We start from the raw sequence: 20968 nt of genomic DNA on the forward strand, positions 1-20968 counted from the left end.
CTCGAATACAATTAGCAGCTTGTACAATGGTCTTGCGATTAGTACATAATTCAGTTAAAGCGTTGATAGTACCCTGTGTGACCTAATAAGCACTGAACACCCTTATAATTGTTGGGTGGTGGCAAGTCAACAATAACCTTGATCTTCGAGAAATCAATGGCGATGCCGTTCTTAGACACCACGTGCCCTAGGATGCATCCGTGTTTCACCCAAAATTGGCACTTCAAGGGGTTCAATGAGAGATTATAAAGTCGACACCGCTCAAAGACTACCCGTAGTTTCTCTAGTGTTTCGCCCAGCTAGAGTATACGCATAGATCGTCCACAAATACCTCTAGCTCACATTTGAGCATGTATTTGAAGATCGTGCACATCAGGTGTTGGAAGTTTGCGGGCTCGTTTATTAGCCCAAAGGGCATAACAATGTAGGCGAATACCCCCTACTCTGTAGCGAAGGCAGTCTTGTGCCCATCATCGAGGTGTACTCACACTTGATTGTAGCCCGAGAAGCCGTCCAGAAAACTATAGGCTTCTTTACCTGCCACCCTCTCAAGGATGTGCTCGGTGTATGGCAATGGGTAGTTATCTCTCTTCATAGCGGCATTGACTTTCTTGTAGTTGACGCACACTCGGATCTTTCCGTTTTTCTTCATAACGATCACTATTGGTGATACCCAGTCTGTGTGCTCTATTTCGTAGATGAATCCTGCTCTCATGAGTTTATCAATCTCCTCTTTTACTGCATGGGTATGCTTTGGATTCATGGGATAAGGGCGTTGTTTTATAGGGACAGCGTCAGGGACCATAGGGATGTTGTGGGTCACAACCCTTGGGTCAACTCCCTTAAGTTCATCCAGAGACCAGACAAACACGGCCACATACTCTCGTAGGAGAGCAACAAGGGATGTTGTGGGTCACAACCCTTGGGTCAACTCCCTTAAGTTCATCCAGAGACCAGACAAACACGGCCACATACTCTCGTAGGAGAGCAACAAGGCTAGCCTCCTCATCCTTGGTCAGGTCGTCTACTATAAATACATGTCGAGGCTTCTTACCTTCCCCTGTCAGGTTGACTTCCTTGACCTTGGCGGGTCCTTCAATAGGCTCGTTGGTTTGGCCCTGCCTCTTTGCTCCTAGCAGGACCACCACTCTGTCACCCTTCTTAAACTTAGTGAAGCGTTTGGGTAGGTCCTGTGGTTTCTTTTGTCGTTCTGCGTCTGACTCATTTGTTCGTTTCTTTCTTTCCTCCTTTAGTCGATTGCGCCTTAGGTGGACCAGCAAGTCCCCCTTGGTGCATTTGGTTTTGGATGGCATGGGTATTTCAGGGTCACTCTCCGTACTGACTTCAGACTCCAAGTTGAACTCACAGCCCTCACTGGAGGGAGGAGTCTCCCCAGGTGGTCATAGTTCAATAGGTGCGTTTGTCCTAAACACAGGTACCAATGGTGGTTGGACAATTCTAGCGTGCTCATAATCCACTGCCCCTATGCGTTCCAACCAAAAGCGATCGCAATCCAATCTCATAACTCCTCTCTTGATCTCATATGCATTCCTTTCTCGAGGCCTTATCTACTCTATCACCCTTCCATCAGTATCGTACTTCACGGTATCCATTTCCTCCTTGCTCTCCTCACTGATGGAGGAACAATCCTCATATTCAATGTCAGAACCATCACTCCTTGACTGCTCTCGTCTCCTGGGTCCTCGTTTCTAGCCTCTTTCTCGTTGGTGACTAGAGCCCAATTGTATAGCAAGTTCAAGTCGTGAACTTTGGTCCACTTCCACTTGTGCTCACCTAGGAGGTCTCTGAGGGGCAAGAGATTAGCGGAAGGATTGTCCTCCAATCTGCCTATCAAATACTCTAGGGTCTCCTAGAGTTCTAGCTTATTATTTGGGACATGGAAAGTGACAGGTTTGGGCCGACCACACGCACTCCTTGCCATCATGCAGAGTGGTACTGAGTGTTTCTCATCTGGCATGCACATGGCTTGTGCGGCTTGCTTATGCTCCTCCTCATCGTCTGAGAACGGGAGATTGATGGTTGCAAGGATATGCATCCAATCTCGCTCATCCTCAAGGCAGGTTATATAATTGGTCAGTGGCCCATACGATGTGGTTGGTTGCATGTCACCTCTCAATGTAGCTGAGATGGCATCTAGATCAACAGGTGTTGTCTTCCAAGTATCCATCTCCACCCTTACTGCTTCCTTCCGATTCCCTAGGAAGATTAGACTGTTGCCCCAGTCCTCGATGACTCGTGCATTCCTCATTTAAGGTTGGCCTAGCAGGATGTCGTAGTTCACTCTCTTCATAACAATGAAGTGTACAGAGAATTGGACACTTGCAATCTTCACTGGCCAATTCTTAAAACTCCGAACGGCCTTATCTTCATTTCATTTGCTAGTATGACATTGAACCTAGCAGTCTCGACGAGAGGGTTTTCCCAAGCCTGCAAGACTGTGTGGCTCAAGACACTAACCCCTACACCTGTATCTACGATTTCTTTCCGCGTCATGTCTCCTAGGGCCAGGATAGGTACCGCAGCGTGCATCTCGGTGCCCTCCCAAAAAGCTTTTACATGCAGAGATTTAGGCACTGAGTGCAACGTCAAGCTCGGTATTTGTGTGACTGCATCATGCTCATGTAGGTCAGCAGCAATTTTCTCAGTTGGTTTCTCCACCCAGTGCTTTAGTTCTAGCCAAAGCCTCAGATGCTGCCTAAGCAGGTCTCCTAGGCTTAGGGTTACTGGGGTGGTTACTAATGTCATGAGGAGGTTACTCGTCATTTGTCTCTCCTCCATTCCCACACCTCTAGGCCATTGGCCTTGGGTGTTTTGTTGGCCCGTGGCTCCTAAGCTTCTCCTGGGTGGTGCTGCCCGTGGCATAGACGTATCTCTTGACCTTGGTCGAGAGGGTGAGACTAGGGTGCTCACACTAGAGAAGTCCTCAGTTCTGTCTTCTATGATGGCCTCAACATCCTTCAAGTTCTCTTGGGCTTCCTTTACCCACTCCTTGACCTTTTCAATCGCTTCTAATTGGCGCTTTGGGTGGGGGTACTCCCCTACCTTAGCACTCCCTTTCTTTGCTGTTTTCGGAGCGTTGGTTTCAGCCTCAGCATCAGTTACCTTCTTGCCACTCACTAGCGTCGTCTCTCCGTCAATTTTGCAAGTGATCTTAGTGTCGATTTTCTTCTTTCTCCACCTATGACTCTTCTTCCCTATTGAGGCAGCGTCTAGGTTGCTAGGCCCGGGCAGTGATATGCCGGCCTGCCGCGTTTGTGCACGTGTCATGACATGCAGCGGGATGGGTATATCCTCGTTGTCGAATGTCTCAACGCCAAACAGCCCCAAAGGTACTGACGGTACATGGCCTGAGCTCGAGGACGGCTTTTGTCTAGAGCATTCCCTGAAGAGATGGGTGATGCCGCACTCGGTACACGTGAGATCAGCTCTCTCCCTATTAGCGTGCTCTTTTTCTGGGCATCGTGTCGATATGTGACCAGGGTGACCACAAGTCCAACACATGACTAGGTCTTTGTAAAAGATGCGGGATCTAGAGCATGGCAAAGGCGGAAGCTATGGAGGATGGAAGATAAAGACACAACTCATGTTGACATGACAATGTAGACAACTATTACACAAGTGAATTAGGTTTCAAGATTGAGACTTCAACTCATAAACACAATCTTGTGTATGGACAACAATGACACAGACACTTGATAGAAAGAGACAAGTACTATTGCATTATCATCATGTGAAAATGATAGTTCAAGTACATCATTAGATAGAGTTCTTTGATAGCACTTAACATCCACTGTGTCTATGGGATCTGTCTCTCTTCCTAGAATGGACTCCATCTTCCTAGCCTACCTGTTCCATACAAAGGGGCATACACAGGGTGTGATTGGCAGATTCTCAACACCTCTCCTCAATCACAACCTGAAAGTACGAAGTGTGTAGAGGCTTTAGTGAGAGCAACACGTGCAAAGTGTGGGCACACCATAAACATGGCAAAACACCAGAGGCTGTCGCAGAAAAGGCTAAGTGTGGGTACCACAAACATGATGGATATCCAGAGGCTATAGCAGGGGCCTTACAAAGTGTACATAGGCTGTAGTACAAGGCTACATGAGGAGTTTACAAGCTTATGATAGGAACATTACGGCAGGTACAATGCTTTTAAAAACAAAAAATGACAGACAAGGACCGATAGGCCCTTGTGGTCTTTTTAACATATGCTTTCTCTTTGTCAGCATGAAAAATATTCTTGTCTTTCTTCTCTTCTTCATGGTCTTCTTGGTCTGCTTCTTCTTTGACTTTGCTTACAGCTTCAGTCTTCATGTCCATGTCTATGTCCCCCTCAAGCAAAGGTATCATTATTTTTGAAATGCCTTCAAAATATTCTGATGGATTCATTGATTGTACTTTGATGTAGGCAGCTCCATCATTACCTGCAAGTGATGCAAACAAGACTTCTATGTTGCTTTGCATTAAGATCTTCTTTTTTGTCATTGTCATGACCAAGGATGAGCAGCATATCAACTCCAGAATTTTGAGATTTATCAGTGGAAGAGCAGATTACAATGTGTCAAGAGACACAAGTAATGATAGTGTGAAAATACACTATGCGGAGACTATGTCTGTATTGATGTTGAGCTTGAATCTTCTTTGTTCGGGGTCGTCGATCCTTCTTCAATCTTTCCAGGTTCTTCCTCTCCTTGATTTGATGCTGGGACAATAGATTAGAGTGGGAGTGTGTTGATCCAGGTGGTAGGAGAAAGAAAATGATGAGATTTTTGAGCTTGAGTGAAAAATTGGCTATGGTGGATTTTAGGGTTTCATGACAGGGGCCTGGTTTTTCTGACATTGCAGGAGCTATGATGGATCATTTTAAAAAATTTTTAAATAGAAATGAAGCTTATGTGATGCTCTACCAAAGCTCTATCCTCCTCGTCTAGATCATGGCCCGTACTGCACGGGCAGAGAAGAAGACCGTGAACAGGCGCAGTTCAGAACTGCGAGCACGAATTCTTGCAAAGCCGATGCATACAATGGCCAATGTTGATCTCTTAAGTGATACAGAGAAGCCTTGGGAGTCAAGGAACAAATGTCCAGAAGAGAACAGGTCCAAATATGACCTGTGGAGAGAAATCCAGGAGCTTCAAGTTAACAGGGTGTTGCTGGCTATGGCTGCCAAGGAAGGTCAAGTAGAGATGGAGGTGAGAAATGGAACCATGAGCTGGACTTGAGCTAACCTGAGGTTAAGAGGGACTGAGAGAGCAAAGAAGGGAGTTATGCCATGCTCAGCTACGCTCTGATACCATGTAAAAGATGCGGGATCTAGAACATGGCAAAGGCGGAAGCTATGGAGGATGGAAGATAAAGACGCAACTCATGTTGACATGACAATGTAGACAACTGTTATACAAGTAAATTAGGTTTCAAGATTGAGACTTCAACTCATAAACACAATCTTGTGTATGGACAACAATGACACAGACACTTGACAGAAAGAGACAAGTACTATTACATTATCATCATGTGAAAGTGATAGTTCAAGTACATCATTATATAGAGTTCTTTGGTAGCACTTAACATCCACTGTGCCTATGGGATCTGTCTCTCTTCCTAGAATGGATTGTATCTTCCTAGCCTAGCTGTTCCATACAAAGGGGCATACATAGGGTGTGATTGACAGATTCTCAACAGTCTTGGGTTGTCCCTGAAAAATCTCTGGCTCTTCCCCTTGCTAATGCCATCACCGGCACTAGTCGATAGTCCATGAGGACCAGATTACCCTCTTCATCATACGAGATGCAAGGGTTCACATATGACTCCTCGTCATTGGGCTCTTCCACGTAGTGGATGGGAGCGTCACTCAGTGGATGTGTCATGAAGGGTCTAGGTGGTCTGGGTATGCCCGTGGGATTGATCTCTAATCTAGGAACGGCCGGTTTTGCATCATTAGGTGCTGGATGGAACAATGGGACTCCTCTTCCGAAGAAGTTAGGCGGCCTATTCCCGTAGTATGGTGAGTTGTATTGTTGTGCGTAAGGAAACCTTCTTGGTAATCGACAATGCATTGCGTCGTGGCCAAAACCTTCCGCAATTTGCACAAGGCCTGGATCTTGGATCCTGGCACTCGACAAGGATGTAGTTGCCTCCACAGTGCACACACTGGACATGCGGTCTAGTGGGTCTCTTTACCAACTCCTGCAACCATGCCAGCTCTATCCTGACTTCGGCTAGCTCTTGGTCTTGTGCCATGCTCTTGCCCTTATCCTGCATGTTAGGGGTTGATCTCTTGCTATAGGTTATGGCTTTCTCTGTGGTTCTTTGGCTAGATCCATCTCGATTCGAGCTTCTAGCACTTCTCTCTCTAAGCTAGTCATCTAGCCTTACTGCCTCATTGAAAACCCTAGCGAGCACATCTCTCTACAAGCTCGAGTTGCTTGCCAGTGCCTTGTAAAGTTCCTCGCTGTGGATTCCGTTTATAAAAACGGTAGAGACCGCTCTCTCGTTTGGTCGTTCGTTGGTAGGGGTTCTCTTAAACAGGCTACGTACATGAGTGACGTAGTCTCTAATGTCCCCGCTTATTGGTCAAGCGTTTTAAGCCGAGCGGCCATGGCTACCTCTCACATAGCCAATGCGCCCTCTCTACCTATGGGGTGTAGTGAGCTTGCCTTGATGCCCGATCAAGTACCCTCCTCTCCCGTGTACGCCTGTAGCTCCATGATCCTTGAGGCAAGCTCAAGCAACCTCAATCCCTCTCCAACAAGCTCCATCCTCCATAGCCGCGCGAGACAAGAGAAGAGTAGAGAAGAGAAGAAGATGAAGAGAGGAGATGGGGGAGCTTCCTCTTCTCGGTCCCTCACTCACACACACTCCCTCACATACTCACTCCCTCTCTCAAGCACAAGTAAGAAGGCAAGAAGAAAAGAAGAAGAAGAAGAAGCTTTTTGCCACACACAAGAATGAGCTTCTCATTCACTTTTCAAGTTTATATACATGCCCTCCTTCCCACGGGTGGTCATCCTCGATTTTTACATGGTCGGCCATGGCCTAGGCCCTTTTTCTCCATTCTTTCACTTCCTAGCTAGTCCTACCGCCTTCTAAGTTTACAATTTGCACAGGAGGGAGCTTGGCACTCTTTTACAAGGATTTGAGAGTGCCTTTGCATTTAAAGGTGTGCTTTCTTGCTTTTAACTCCTCCAGACTTCGGCGGCTGCACCTTGGACTTTTGGCGGTTGTTCCCATGCTTTGGGATTTTTTCAAGACTTATTATTCTTCTAGGCACCTTCTCCATGCTTTCCCTATGCCTTTTCCTGCTTGTCAGATTTTTCTATTTTTCTGCTTTTTTCATGTTGCTGGTCTTGCAGTAAACATAATGGCTCTTTGTTCCATCATGTAACTCTTGTATTTGACATCCACATACATATTTACATACAAACATCACAAAAATATAAATATCAACACAATGTCATGGTGTATGTAAATATCATATACATGCGTACACAATATATTTATTATAGATATGGATATATGTAAGTACACAAATCATATGTACATACGCACACAAACAAATACGAAAGCAATCAACATACAAGTCAAGACTTGAGATTCTTCAAATTCAACAATTTGGTGCAAGTTTATCATAAGGATATATGTTCAAGTATGTATACCACAACCCTCTTTGCATGTGTGCATACATCCATTTGTATGTGCAAGGCATTCATGTATGGAAATTGGATGATCCCATGATATGCTTGTCAATGCAACATGTACTATTGAGTTAAACCTTTTAAGGTTGTGCGAATTGTATTAATATCAATTACTTGAGAATGAATGATTAGCAATGTTGATGTATGTGGAAATGTATTACTCTTGTACCAAAAACAATGTGGTTAACCTCAAATTTATCATCTAATCTAGGACAAAGACAAGCAAGGAAGAGAAGGAAAGAAAGGTGCAAAATCATCAAAATCAAAGGATAGTAACAAAGGATCAAAGGACAAAAATAAAGGTGCAAAATCCAAAAAGAAAAAGAAGTAGCCAACAACTCATAGTTTACAAGCAGGGGAGTTCAACTAGTTTTATAGTTCAATTTTGGCTCCCAAAAAAGAAAGTGAAGAGATTATAAGGAAATGCAAAATTCTAGACATATAAATTGGATATTAATCCAAGCATGTGTATCATTACTAATAAATTGGAGTTATAGAACTTACATCATACAAAATGTAATGATAAATCTTGCAATTTGCAAAGCTAGTTTGTAAAAAATAGAGATAGACCATTTTTCTTACATGCTTGGAAACATGCCATGAGTTCTCATAATACTAAGTGTGGGTTCCTTATATGGTTTGTCAAGTTAGCTTCAAACTATGGAATAATTAGATTATATTCAAAATTGAGGTGTTTGCCATATTGAGAATGTTTGTCACATATTGACAATGTTTGTTAAAGTGGATTACATGTTATGATAATTTGTAGTATTCATGGTTGGTTTTAGCTTTCACTATAAAATACAAATTTGTTACACCAAGTGAGAGTAAGTGTTTGCTAAATTTCTTCTCAATAAATTTGTATGTGAGAATTAGTTGAGTTCCATGGTTGGTAAGAGTAACAATGTGGTTTGATTATTTAGCATGTAAGTGGGCAAATCTTTCACATTCTTCCATTGTACTTTACAAATGTATGTAAACTTGCAAATATCTCCTCCAAGCTCTCTTAAAATCATACGAAGCTTGGGTAATTTATTTTGAAACTTAGTGAAATAAACATGGCTCCATAAATCTCCTCTAAACTAGCTCTTGGGTTATAAATGTTATACTTTATCGTTAGATATTAAAACTTTGGTATACATCTTAATACTTATAGAATTCAAAATCTTCATAGGATCAATAATACTTGGAGGTCAAAATTATGTGATTTAGGTCAATTCTTTAAGATTTGTAGTACATATGCATAAGAGGCAAAAAATTTAGGTAGTGGATGAGAGTTGTATTATAAGATTTATAGCATTGGTATCTAATATAGTATGAAAATAGTTAGGATCTCTCTGTGTATGGGCTTATAGGTCTATGTGCATGCACCTAGGTAGCATAATACACCTACATGGATGTACACACCAACACCCATGTTTGCTTTATTTTGTTGTGGCAAGTATTATTCGGTAAGCATTATTATTGAATTGAGAAAGAGAAAATGTGAAAGAAAGATAGTTGGAAATCGAGAAAGAGAATATGTGAAAGAAAGATTGTTGGAAAAGTCACTACTAGGAAAGTTGTGTATATGCTTGATTGGACTCCATCTAAGCATGATCAAGAATTGATTACATTGTCAGGTTTGACTTTCTTGCTCGTCTTAAGGGTCGTATATATTGAGCACTTGTAAACATGCACCATACAGGGTAATATTTCATCCCATTCCAATTTCATTATAGAGGTTTGGTAATCATTTGCTTAAGCAGTTTATTTTAATATTCTATGAAACCATTCATCTATAGTAGCTAAGGAGAGAAGAAAGGCCAAGAGAAATTTAAATGTTATTGTAGCACCTCGGATTTGAAATTGTGTCGTTGGTTTGGTAGTATAGTGTTTGGGCAAGAATATCCAAAATAACATATTTTACCAATTTTTTTCCTATTGAATCAATAGTGGTGTTTGATAACACTTGTCCTTTATGCCATCTTGTTAGATATTTTGTTAAGACTAAAATATTTTTTTTCCATTATTGGGCTTTGGTAGTGGGCCAATAATGTCCCAAGTTGTTACATATAAGGCAATGATCTAGGTTGTTTACCTATCAGTGTCTTAAAAGTTTAGCATTTATTACAACTCTTATGATAGTTTGCAATGGATTATCAAAACTTTGGCCAATAAAATTGGTTAATAATTTTACAATATTTATGAAATCTAAAATCTTTGAATAGTGGATTTGTGTGAAAGTGTATTTTGTCTAGAGTTGGGATATTACTACTCTTAAGTCCTATACTTTGGTCAAATACTACAACATATTATTTCGGATAGGTAAAATATTTGTGAAACTTGATCATTGTTTTTAATTTCATGAATTAATTGTTCTCACTTTGAAAAAAAAATAGGTATCTAATTTCTTGTTGTATTCTGAATATGTGGTATCATAGAAAGTGGATCAGTAATATTATTTTCTATCCCCCTACAACTTAAGTTGAAAATAATTTTCTTGTATTGTTAAGATCATCTAAGTAGGCATCTTGGTGGATGTGATTTTTTATTAATGTTATTGAAGGTTTGATTTGTTTCAAAAGTTAATTGTAAGCCATGGACGTATGGGCGCAATTTTTGTAGCATCCATATTATTGCTAAGAGTTCCTTTAAACTCTTGAATAATTAGATTCTATTTTAGACAGTGTTCTACTGATAAAGCAAAATGGTCTCCATTTTTTTTTTCCATTATGACATTATACTAATACCACATCTATCTCTATATTAGGAGCACTCGCTCTTAGAATAAATGCATTTTCAAATTTAGCATAGTTTAATATAATTACATTAGAAACTAGATCTTTTAGTTATTAAGTATTTGATGTAAAGTATCCCATTCAACTTTTTTTCTTTTCTTTAATAATTTTGGAGTGGAGTTGTTATGTTTACTAATTCATGTATAAATGAATCAAAAAGTTCATCATGCCTAAAAAGCATTGTAATTGGTTTATATTTTGGATTTGGAAAATAATTTTATTATTGCTATTTTCTTTGGGTTAATTTTCTCACCTTTAGAAAATTGAATTGTGTATGTTCACATGTGTATATTTGAAGCTATAAGTTGAGATTATATTTTCTCTCAAAATTTTAATACTTATTTTCTATTTTAAATGAAGAAAAGAACTAAGATATTTCTACAAATCAAATAAGCAAAAAATCTATCTACTAAATATTGAAAGAAATTTAAAGTATGAGACGATCCAAAAGCCATTAACTTAAAATTTCTATAATCCTTTTGTTATGAAAAACACTATTTTTGTTGATTACTTTCATTTCTCAAAATTTGTCAATAATGACTTTTAAAGTATAGAGGGGTGAAATATATTATATCATGCTTTGTTTATTAAAGCATCTATTCTAAACATAGGGTATATATAATGTTGAGTTAATTTGTTTAATGAACAATCATTAATGCAAAATTGATATCCTTTTAAATATCTTTTAAATTGAATGAGGCTCAGTAGCCTTAGGTTTCTTAGATGATTGTAGTTTTCCTTTATTATGTATATCCTCAAGTACTTATTCTATTATTTCATTTTCCTTTGGAAAGTCTCTTCATTGTGCCATCTTAATTGTGGTTTAATGTGTTGACATGATGTTTTACTAGGTCAAAAGTTATGGAGGAGTTTTTGAAAGGGCTACTTTGTAGTGTTTCTTAATTAGAGCAATGATCTCTTTTACCCTTATTTCAGCTGAAAGGGTTTGCATGACTTGTGAACAATTACGATCCTTATTGTTGTTTTGTGAGTTTCTATTCACTTTGCTCTTAGAATCTAAACTTTCTATCTTTGAAGTTGATATTCCCCTTGGCTTTACCTAATCAATCACCCCCTAAGATTAGCATAAATATTTGACAAGGCAACATGTAATGCTCTTGAAAGTAACTAGTACCTTTGACATCAAGATTTATTAATGGTACTTCTTTTCAGGTATAGACATATCTATTATCTCCAAACAATACCAATATTTGAGGTGGTGTTTTCATTTCTAAATTCGAATTTCAAGTTAATCATTGTTAGTAGAAGCGAATGTACTTTTTTTATCAATTGGTGTTGCTAGTGTATGCCCTTTAATCTTCAATTTTATGGAACAAATGAGTCATAGTTTTGTGATGTAAAGGAGGTTTGAATGCACATGTAATTTGCCTCCACCAAATGCTCACCCATTCATTTTCCAATACTACTCTAAGCATTGTTATTGTGCTTTGTTCAAGTTGCATGTCTTGAAAAGCCACCATTATCTCTCTCGTTATATTTCTATAATGCTTTTCTACATGTACAAACATATTACAACTAAAATATTACTAGGTGTGGATTCTCCTAGCGATTCGCGCCAATGTTCCCTTGGTGCTTTGGGATGTTCTTGAACCATGATAGTAAGCACAACTATGTCGAGGACATGAAGTAGGGAAATATCACTATGAAGTAGACTCACTATTTTATAATTTCATGAAAGTTAAGTCCATCCAAGTCATCTCCACCTCCAAGGTGGCTATGTTCATATGTATGGCACTCATCACAAGAGGGTGGCCTAGTGCATCCTTACCACCACCCTCAACACGCTCAGTCCCATCCTTTTCAAGGATTACTACTACTCACCTCCACTACATCCTCCTCGTGCTCCCACACTCCTCCTTGAAGTACATTTAATATTACGTTTGCATGTTTGGCATCAATGTTTGCCATTTCCCCTTGAACATATAGCAATGTGTGTGTGTGTCTCTCTCTCTCTCTCTCTCTCTCTCTCTCTCTCTCTCTCTCTCTCTCTCTCTCTCATATATGTGTACAATATATATACATAAATATATACTAATTTGATATTAATACATGTAATGTAACATAATGTAGTAATACATAATATATCATTATACGTTCATATTAATGTTTATCGTATGCATAATCCATTATTTAATATATTTATATGATATATATTACATTGATATGCAATATATTAATATGATCTATTTTGATTATACAATATATATGTAATTGGTTGGGTTGAGTTATAATATTTAATCTAACTTAATAAAAATAATAACTATTATATAACATAATATGGTAACTATATAATAATGTGATATAATAATATATAATTATAATAATTATGCTATCATGTAATTATCATATTACGTGTGCACACGCACACATTTATGTAATGTCTCAATCATTACATCGAAAGATTGAGAGAGAGACTTCTCATTGCAATGTCGAGCATATTTGTTTGTTTCTCTCTCTCTCTCTCTCTCTCTCTCTCTCTCATCTCTTTAGCGTTGAGTTGTAATTTCTGTGATCAGGGGGGGTTGCAAATGCATGGGCAGGGGTTGCAGGGGGCCTTGATCACACGAGTAAGGTGGGGGTTGTTGAGATTTGTGGGGGAGTTCCTTGCGCTTTGTGGGGGGCCTCCATGTGTGTGCCATGTAGCGGTTTCCACTAAACCTTTTGTTAATAGATATATTAGAATAGTTACGTAGTAATAATAATAATAAATATATAATTATTCTTTAACATGGTATATAACTATACAATAATGTACTATATTATTATGTAATTATATAACTATAATAATTATATTATTGTATAATATATCGATATTGACCACACACCTCTATCATGTCATGGGGGTCACAAATGCACAGGTGGTAGGCAATCTCAATTGCAAGCAAAGTGGGAGTCATCGAGCTTTGCAAGGGAGCTCCTTGCACTTTACGAGGGGGTTCCATGTGCATCACGTTGTTGCGACCCCCACCAAGCATTTCGTTAAGTACTAGCATTCAGTGCACACTTTCTACACATGGAATACTAGGCCACTTTGCCACAACTTTAGTGTCACGAAGCGGCAACAACCAAAGTTGCTCTCAACAATCCATTTCTCCTCTTCTCCTTTTTTCCCTTTGTTGTTAATTTTTTCTTCTCTCTATGTTCATATTCTCTCTTCTTTTTCTTCTTCTCTCTGTCTCTATCTCCTTTTTTACTCTCCTTGCTTTTCTTCCCTCTCTCTCTCTCTCTCTCTCTCTCTCTCTCTCTCTCTCTCCTTTTCTTCTTCTCCCTCTCCTTTTTTTAGAATTTCTCACTCTTTTAAATTATATATTTCCTCTCTACAATTCTCTCTTTTTCTTTGTTCCCTCCTCTCTCTCTCTCTCTTTCCCCTCTCTTTATCTTTTATTTTAGAGAGAGAGACTTAATTTAAAAAGGGGGAGAATGATCTCTCTCTCTCTCTCTCTCTCTCTCTCTCTCGTTTTGTTTCCCCCCTCTTTTTTCTCTTTTTCTTCTCTCTCTCTCCCTTTCCTCTTTTCTTTCTCTCTCCCTTTTCTCTTTTTTTCTTATCTCTCTCTCTCTCTCTCTCTCTCTCTCGTTTTGTTTCCCCCCTCTTTTTTCTCTTTTTCTTCTCTCTCTCCCTTTCCTCTTTTCTTTCTCTCTCCCTTTTCTCTTTTTTTCTTATCTCTCTCTCTCTCTCTCTCTCTCTCTCTCGTTTTGTTTCCCCCCTCTTTTTTCTCTTTTTCTTCTCTCTCTCCCTTTCCTCTTTTCTTTCTCTCTCCCTTTTCTCTTTTTTTCTTATCTCTCTCTCTCTCTCTCTCTCTCTCTCTCTCTCTCTCTCTCTCTCTCTCTCTCTCTCTCTTCCCCTGAAAGGAGTGAATCCTAATGTAGAAGCACGAAACAAAAGAAAAAGCTGTGTTGGAAGGAGGAAGAGACCCTGAAAGGAGTGAATCCTAAAGTAGAAGCACGGAATGAAAGTAAAAGCTCTAGTGGAAGGATATATATATATATGTGGGAACTCTAACAGTCATAATGTGTGATTGGTCTTCTCTTTATTTAAATGTCATTGAAAGGAAAAAGAATGAAGTGATAGTGATGGGTGTTCGCCACTTATAGTGTATAGGTTTGTCGATAACTAATACATGGTACTGGTACTATTAGTATAATTGATACATGGGCCGCTAGGCATATGTGTCTTTATCCAGAATAACAACCTCTCACTTAAAGGAGAATGTGTCTCTAGTGAGGAGAAAACAAGGAAAAAGTGACAATACAAATGTATATAAGTACAACAAGATAAGGAAAGATAGCTCATCCAGTACCCACTAATTTTCTAAGGAAGACAAAACGCTCCACACTGAGAGACTTTTAGTGAGTGGATTTGCAGGATTTTGGTCAATTGCAATCTTGATAAGTTCAATGGACTTGTTCTTAACCTTGGGTAAGTTACTCATGAATATATGTGTGTATCATGTGGATTCAAAATAAGGTATTTTTAAAATACCATTTTTATATATTTTTTACATACAGAAGGGTATACTATAAATGGGCTATTTAAAAAAAAGGGTTATGTTTTATTCATGAAAATTTTACTAATAAGGATATTTATAAAAATGCCTTGAACGCACATGATGTAGATGATATGCATATAGTAACTTCCCCGAGTTCTCAATGACCTCTTCAATAAAGTGGTAATATACCTTAATGTGCTTCATCTTTGCATGGAAGACCAAGCCAATCGAATAGCACTCGTAGAATCTGAATGTAGTGTAGGGACCACATCAATAATACTAAGGTCTACCACCAGATGGCCTAACGAGAGAGCCTCCTTACAAGCCTTATTGATTGTAACATACTCTGCCTTTGTAGTAGATAGGGCCCTGCATTTTTACACCCTGGATATTCAAGGAACAATATCTCCAGCAAAGATGAAGACATAGCCAGAGGTGGATTTCCTACTGTTTGCACGTCTTATATAATCAGAGTCAATGTATCCCACAACTCATGTATCCTGACCACCATAAGAGATGCACATAGCTGATGTGCCCTTCAAGTACCTCAGAATATCCTTGATGGCATCCCAATGTCATTTTTCAGGTGTAGCTATATAGTATGCCACAACTTTCACTACAAATGCTATGTCAGGGTGAGTGGCTATCATGGCATATATCAAACTATCCACTACAAATGCATAAGGGATCTTGGCCATCTTGGCCTTTTGCTCATTAGTGTATGGATAATTGGCTTGACTAATCTTTATATAAGAAGGTAAATGATAGCCAATAAGCTCAACATCCTATAGAGATGAAACCGCTCAAGGACCTTCTGAATGTACTCCTTCTGTAGTCCCTTAGAGCAATTGCATATAATGCGCATCTTAAGAATATGTGAGATTTGTCCCGTATCCTTCATCTCAAAGCTCTTCTTGAGCTAACCTTTCAAGACATCCATCAAGAGCACTTTTAACAATCAACATATCATCATCCATAGAGGATCAACAACATTTCTAACGATCAGCATATCATCCATAGAGAATCAAAATCATAAGGTTGCCATCATGAGCCTTCTTCGTGTATAAACATAGATTCATATAACTATGGGAATATCCTTGTGAATGCATAAAAGTATCAAATTTGTGATACCATTCCCTAGGTACCTGCTTAAGGCTATAAAGACTCTTTCTCAATCTACACACTAGGTGGTCTCTACCAGGTTTTGCAAAGACCTTAAAGACTGCTCCATGTAAATCTCATTATGCAAGTTCCCATGAAAAAAAATCCTATTGATATCCATCAAGTCAAGATGAGCAATGAAATCTAGTACTAAGCATATGATAGTCATCTTCACAACAGGAGAAAAGACTTCATCAAAGTCCACACTATGTCCCTACTTGAAGCCCTTGGCAACCAATTTCGCCTTGTATGCCAGCTTGGGACGTCCAGGGATACTTTTTTACTTGTACATCCAGTTGTATGGGAAAGCAGGCTTTCCACTAGACAAAGGAATCAAATTTCACATGAGATTTTTTTGCAGTGAGTCATACTCTGATTGCATGGCCCTCTCCCAAGAGTGTTTATCACTTTTGTGTATGGCCCATAAGTAAGAGGCTCACTAGCATTTGTCACCATAACATAATCCATAGAGGGTGCAAAACAATGAGGTTGTCTTCTATCCCTCTAGTAGATTGTAGGCTATAGGGATTTGTCCATCTTGTGGAGCATCAGAGACCTGGGCCATTGGAGTATGAGATACTACTAATAGACAGCTGGTTGTATAGTAGCAAAAGGATCGTTTTGAAATATCACCCTACATACCTTAATGACATGATCAGGTTGCGTATGCATTTTCTTCTAATTAAAAACATCATGAGTAGTGAGTGACTTAACCACAGCTAGTCTTAGTTAGTCATACCTATGTGTGTAAGTCTCTTTCAGTGAGTATGATAGAAGAATAATAGAAGAAGGACAACAATGAGATGAAGCTCATCTTTTGCTCCACTATGTCTCTCTCCCTCTCTTTCAACATGGTATTAAAGCTTGAACACTTGAAGCCTGAAGGCTTGACAGTGGACATCAAGGTATCAGATCTGAAGAAAACATCAACAAAGGAGACTGTGCCTGTAGTCCATTTTTTTGCAAAAGCTATATCTTGCTACAAAAATGGTTTTTGGAGAAACGACCTGTACTTCTGACTTTTTTGACGTGGTCTACAACTTTGCATAAGAAAGTTTTTACAAACCTATGCAGACTGGCTGTTTACTGCAATAAACAACAAGTGATAACATCATTCCTTGACTGAGAGCTCATCTGGGAGCTTGAAGAACTGATTACTGATATGAAATAACAGTGGTTTGCTGTATACAGGCAACCTAGAGCATGTTTGCACCTTTGACATGAGCTTGGAGCTCTCAAACTTGTTTAGGAGTACCATTGAAGCATAGGTATATGCTGGGAAGTCATATGGACTTAATGTCATGCATTGGAGCTCAGATTTTATGCGAAAAATATTCACGTCTAGAATTTTTTAATGGTTGAAAATTGTCACTGAATGTAGGCAACAAGCATTGTCTCTTACTAAAGCATTACAAATCATTTTGGAGCTCCTGTCACTTGTATGACCTGACATATATATATGTTGAATGCTTGGAAGACTAAAGAAAACATTGGATGCAACTGAGGATTGAAATCTGGAGATGAAACAAATGCCTTGACATCCACTTGGCTAGCCATTTACAGTAAATGCAAGGTATGATATTGCCTCTCTACACTCTTGAAGAAAATAACATTATTTATCACTCAAGATCTCACAGAAGTTGATTTCTTGAATGTCATGAAGGTCCTTGAATGTCAGATTGCAAGTTTTAGACCACATATTCTCTTCACTGTAGTAATAATACATGAGACAGAGATATAGTACTTGCAGAGTCTATGTACTGACTAAAATACCTATGGGTTATCCCACATGATTGTGGATGTTTCTGAGGTTGTAAAGAGCTAAAATACCCTATTTCTTTGGTGCATAAAATTGTTGCAGAAAATTGTCCTGAACTGTAGGAAAATTGTTCCTAAACTACATAAAAATTGTCCTGAATTGCAGAGAACAGCTCTTGAACTGCAAGAAAACTGTTTTGAATTGCAAGAAACTATCCTGATTTGCAGGAAACTATCTAGAATTGCAAGAAAGTATCTTGAATAGCAGGAAACTGGTCCTGAACACTGTAGGAAAAGGAGTCAGATACTTACAGGTTGCATACATCACTGAATACCTAAGCTACAACTCTAGCAAATGCTCAAGGCACTGTCAATATCACTCAAATTGTGGAAGAAAAGCTGGACAATAAAAATTTTGCTTTATGGAAGTTCCGTATGAAGAATTTTTTGGTTGGCAGAGGTTATTGGGACTTATGTACAGGTGATGAGGTTGAACTTGAAATGCCTAAAAGGAATCCAAAAAATGATTAGAAAAGGGCTCATAAGCTATGGACCGAGGGAGAATGGAAGGTGTTACATTGGTTTTCTGTATGTATTTTAGATGTTATGGTTATACAGATTACTGGATGCAGTTCCTCAAAGGATCCATGGGACATACTCATGAAGAATTATGAAAATGTAACATATGTAATAAAGACTCATATGAAGCAATAGTTCAATAACAGGTCTAGGAATGACAGAAGCACTCAGGCCTACACTACAAATATAAAAAACATAGTGGATCAGCTTGCCACAATTGGATCTTCAGTGTTCGAGAATGATATGATTGTAGTGACATTGAATGGACTTGGCAAAGAGTATAAAGTATTTGATACGTCTATTTCTATGAGAGCTGAATCCCCTTATTGGGATGAACTAATTGCTTTGTTGCTGCATGAGGAAGTTAAGCTTGGGGCTAAATACAGGTTCTAGTACGTCTCAAAGTAGAGACTTTGTTCTTTATTCTAGCCAGTGCAGAGGCAGTAGAGGCCGTTGTTATGCGAGCGGTAATCGAGAGCAAGCCTCACTCACAACCTGATAACGAGACGATAAGGAGTGCCGGTTGGGGTAATTGACTTTGTCGGATACACAACACAATACAAAAATTTAAATATTTTGACAGACACCACATGAACCACACACTAAAAACAAAACAATAAACAACACCTCTTATAGCTCAAGATAATTCAAACCCAAATTCGGGTAGAGCATCACAACACCACAATACAAAAAAAAAACCCAGCAATTTGAAAATAAAAAAAGTGAAATATTTTATCGTACCTTAACAACCTTGAGCCGACACTTGGTGTTTTGACACTCAAAAGCTCCAACTTTCAAATTTGCATGACAAGAGCTCACTCTAGCATGCGACCCTCCTCTTTCCTCTCTCACAAAATACAATTGTACAAGAGGGAGAAGGCCCCTAACTCTCCATTCTCATCTCCTAATATAGTTTTCTATCCATACTCACATACATTAGGCTTTTTGCTTTCAGCTTTTGACTTTTACTTTTCTACTACCTTTCATTATTTTCGTTTTTTCTACCCTATGCATGTTTGCAACTTGTTTGGATCATAACTTCGTCATTTAAACTCTGAATATAGTCGTTCGGGTACTAAAAACAATCGGAATGCATCTGGTCAACAAGCCACCGCAAACAGAATTACGAAAATCCATCAAAAACGGGCAAAAATATTGATTTTTGTAAATCGCATCATTTTTCTCCATCTTTTATCTTGAACGACTTATTCACTTCCTTGGCCTATTATTATTGTAATTGCACACACTTTCACCACACGTGTCCTCTTTTCCTTCAAGAAATACTTGCTAACGATGTAAAACGTACGATCTTTTCCTTTGATCCTTGAGTCTTCAAAATAAATATTGTCTAGATATGAACCTATTTTTTTATGCAGTGTACCCTAGCAGAAATATGCTATGAAAGAGAACTCATTGCACAACCATACATGATTTGAGAAAACATGCAATGGTGGATCCATGATATGCAACCAATCAATCCATGCTTACACAAAAATAATGTATGCATTGGAAGAATTGTGCCTAGCCTATCTAGATGTGATCATGCGTCATGCAAAATGCAAACATAGTTCCTTGATTATTTAAAATTCCTTATCCTCACCTCTCAAATCTCATCAATAAAATATCATTTGTTGCTCCACCTATCCAAAATCTCACAATCACTCAAGAAATGATGGTCCTCAAGATGTTGACCATATATGAACAACTCATCTCATAATTGGCGGCGTCCTTCACGACCCTCTAACTCACCCAACCACCTTACACGCTCAACAAGAGGTTCCTAATTTTGTGATGAATATCCCAAATGGTGCGTGCAAGAAATGTGTGTGCTCAATGACAAGTGCTCTCTTAAGTGCGTGTGCATCTAAAAGTCACTGCATATAGTTGCAGCGGATCTCATGTTGTGCTAGTGCTCAATGATGGTGCAAAACGTGCTTAATCCCATCCCATGGCATGAAAGTATTTGAGAAAATCAGGAGACGACCCTCGAGTGTAGTGCATCAACAAGTGCAACGTGAAGTGCTCGTGAATCCATAATCCCTGTGATGTGCAAGAGTCTCAACAAGAAAACATACCTTGCTCAACAATGTTCAGCATCTAATAACAAACTCCTACTTCAACCTGTCCAAAAAAATACCAAGCTCGACCAAGGCTATCAAGTTTCACACAAATCAAACAAAATGACAGAAACAAATCCTAAGCTAGACAAACATAAGAAATCCAATTACAAAACAACAAAACAAACTGTCACACAAACAACTAAGTTAGCAAAAATCAAATCTAACTACAATTTAACTAGGGGTTTTCAGTTTTCAAAAAAATGCTTGACACCATGGCTCTTTTCGAGGTCAAGGAGACACTCAAAACACTTAAGGACAACAACAATAGAAGGCCTAGCATGGCATAAATATACAAGGCCAGTGTGGATCTGGTAGCTTTAGAGCCAGGGGGAGATCACCCCATG

At 39.0% G+C, this 20968-nt stretch overlaps 1 protein-coding gene across 7 annotated transcripts in view; it reads left to right on the forward strand.

Annotated features, from left to right (window-relative positions):
• Positions 1-8338, forward strand: part of LOC148022246 (dynein regulatory complex protein 10-like) — a 165266-nt gene extending 156928 nt beyond the window's left edge. For all 7 annotated transcript variants that reach the window (XM_087697880.1, XM_087697885.1, XM_087697883.1 and 4 more), the window contains one exon: positions 7930-8338. In XM_087697880.1, the coding sequence (XP_087554006.1) occupies positions 7930-8049 (120 nt within the window). In that variant the 3' untranslated portion in view covers positions 8050-8338. The remainder of the gene's footprint in view (positions 1-7929) is intronic.
• The last annotated feature ends 12630 nt before the right edge of the window (positions 8339-20968 follow it).

This window comes from Lygodium microphyllum, chromosome 17 (assembly GCF_053477565.2).
Source record: "Lygodium microphyllum isolate KBCC chromosome 17, Lygodium_microphyllum_v1.1.10, whole genome shotgun sequence".
Classification (NCBI taxonomy): Eukaryota; Viridiplantae; Streptophyta; class Polypodiopsida; order Schizaeales; family Lygodiaceae; genus Lygodium; species Lygodium microphyllum.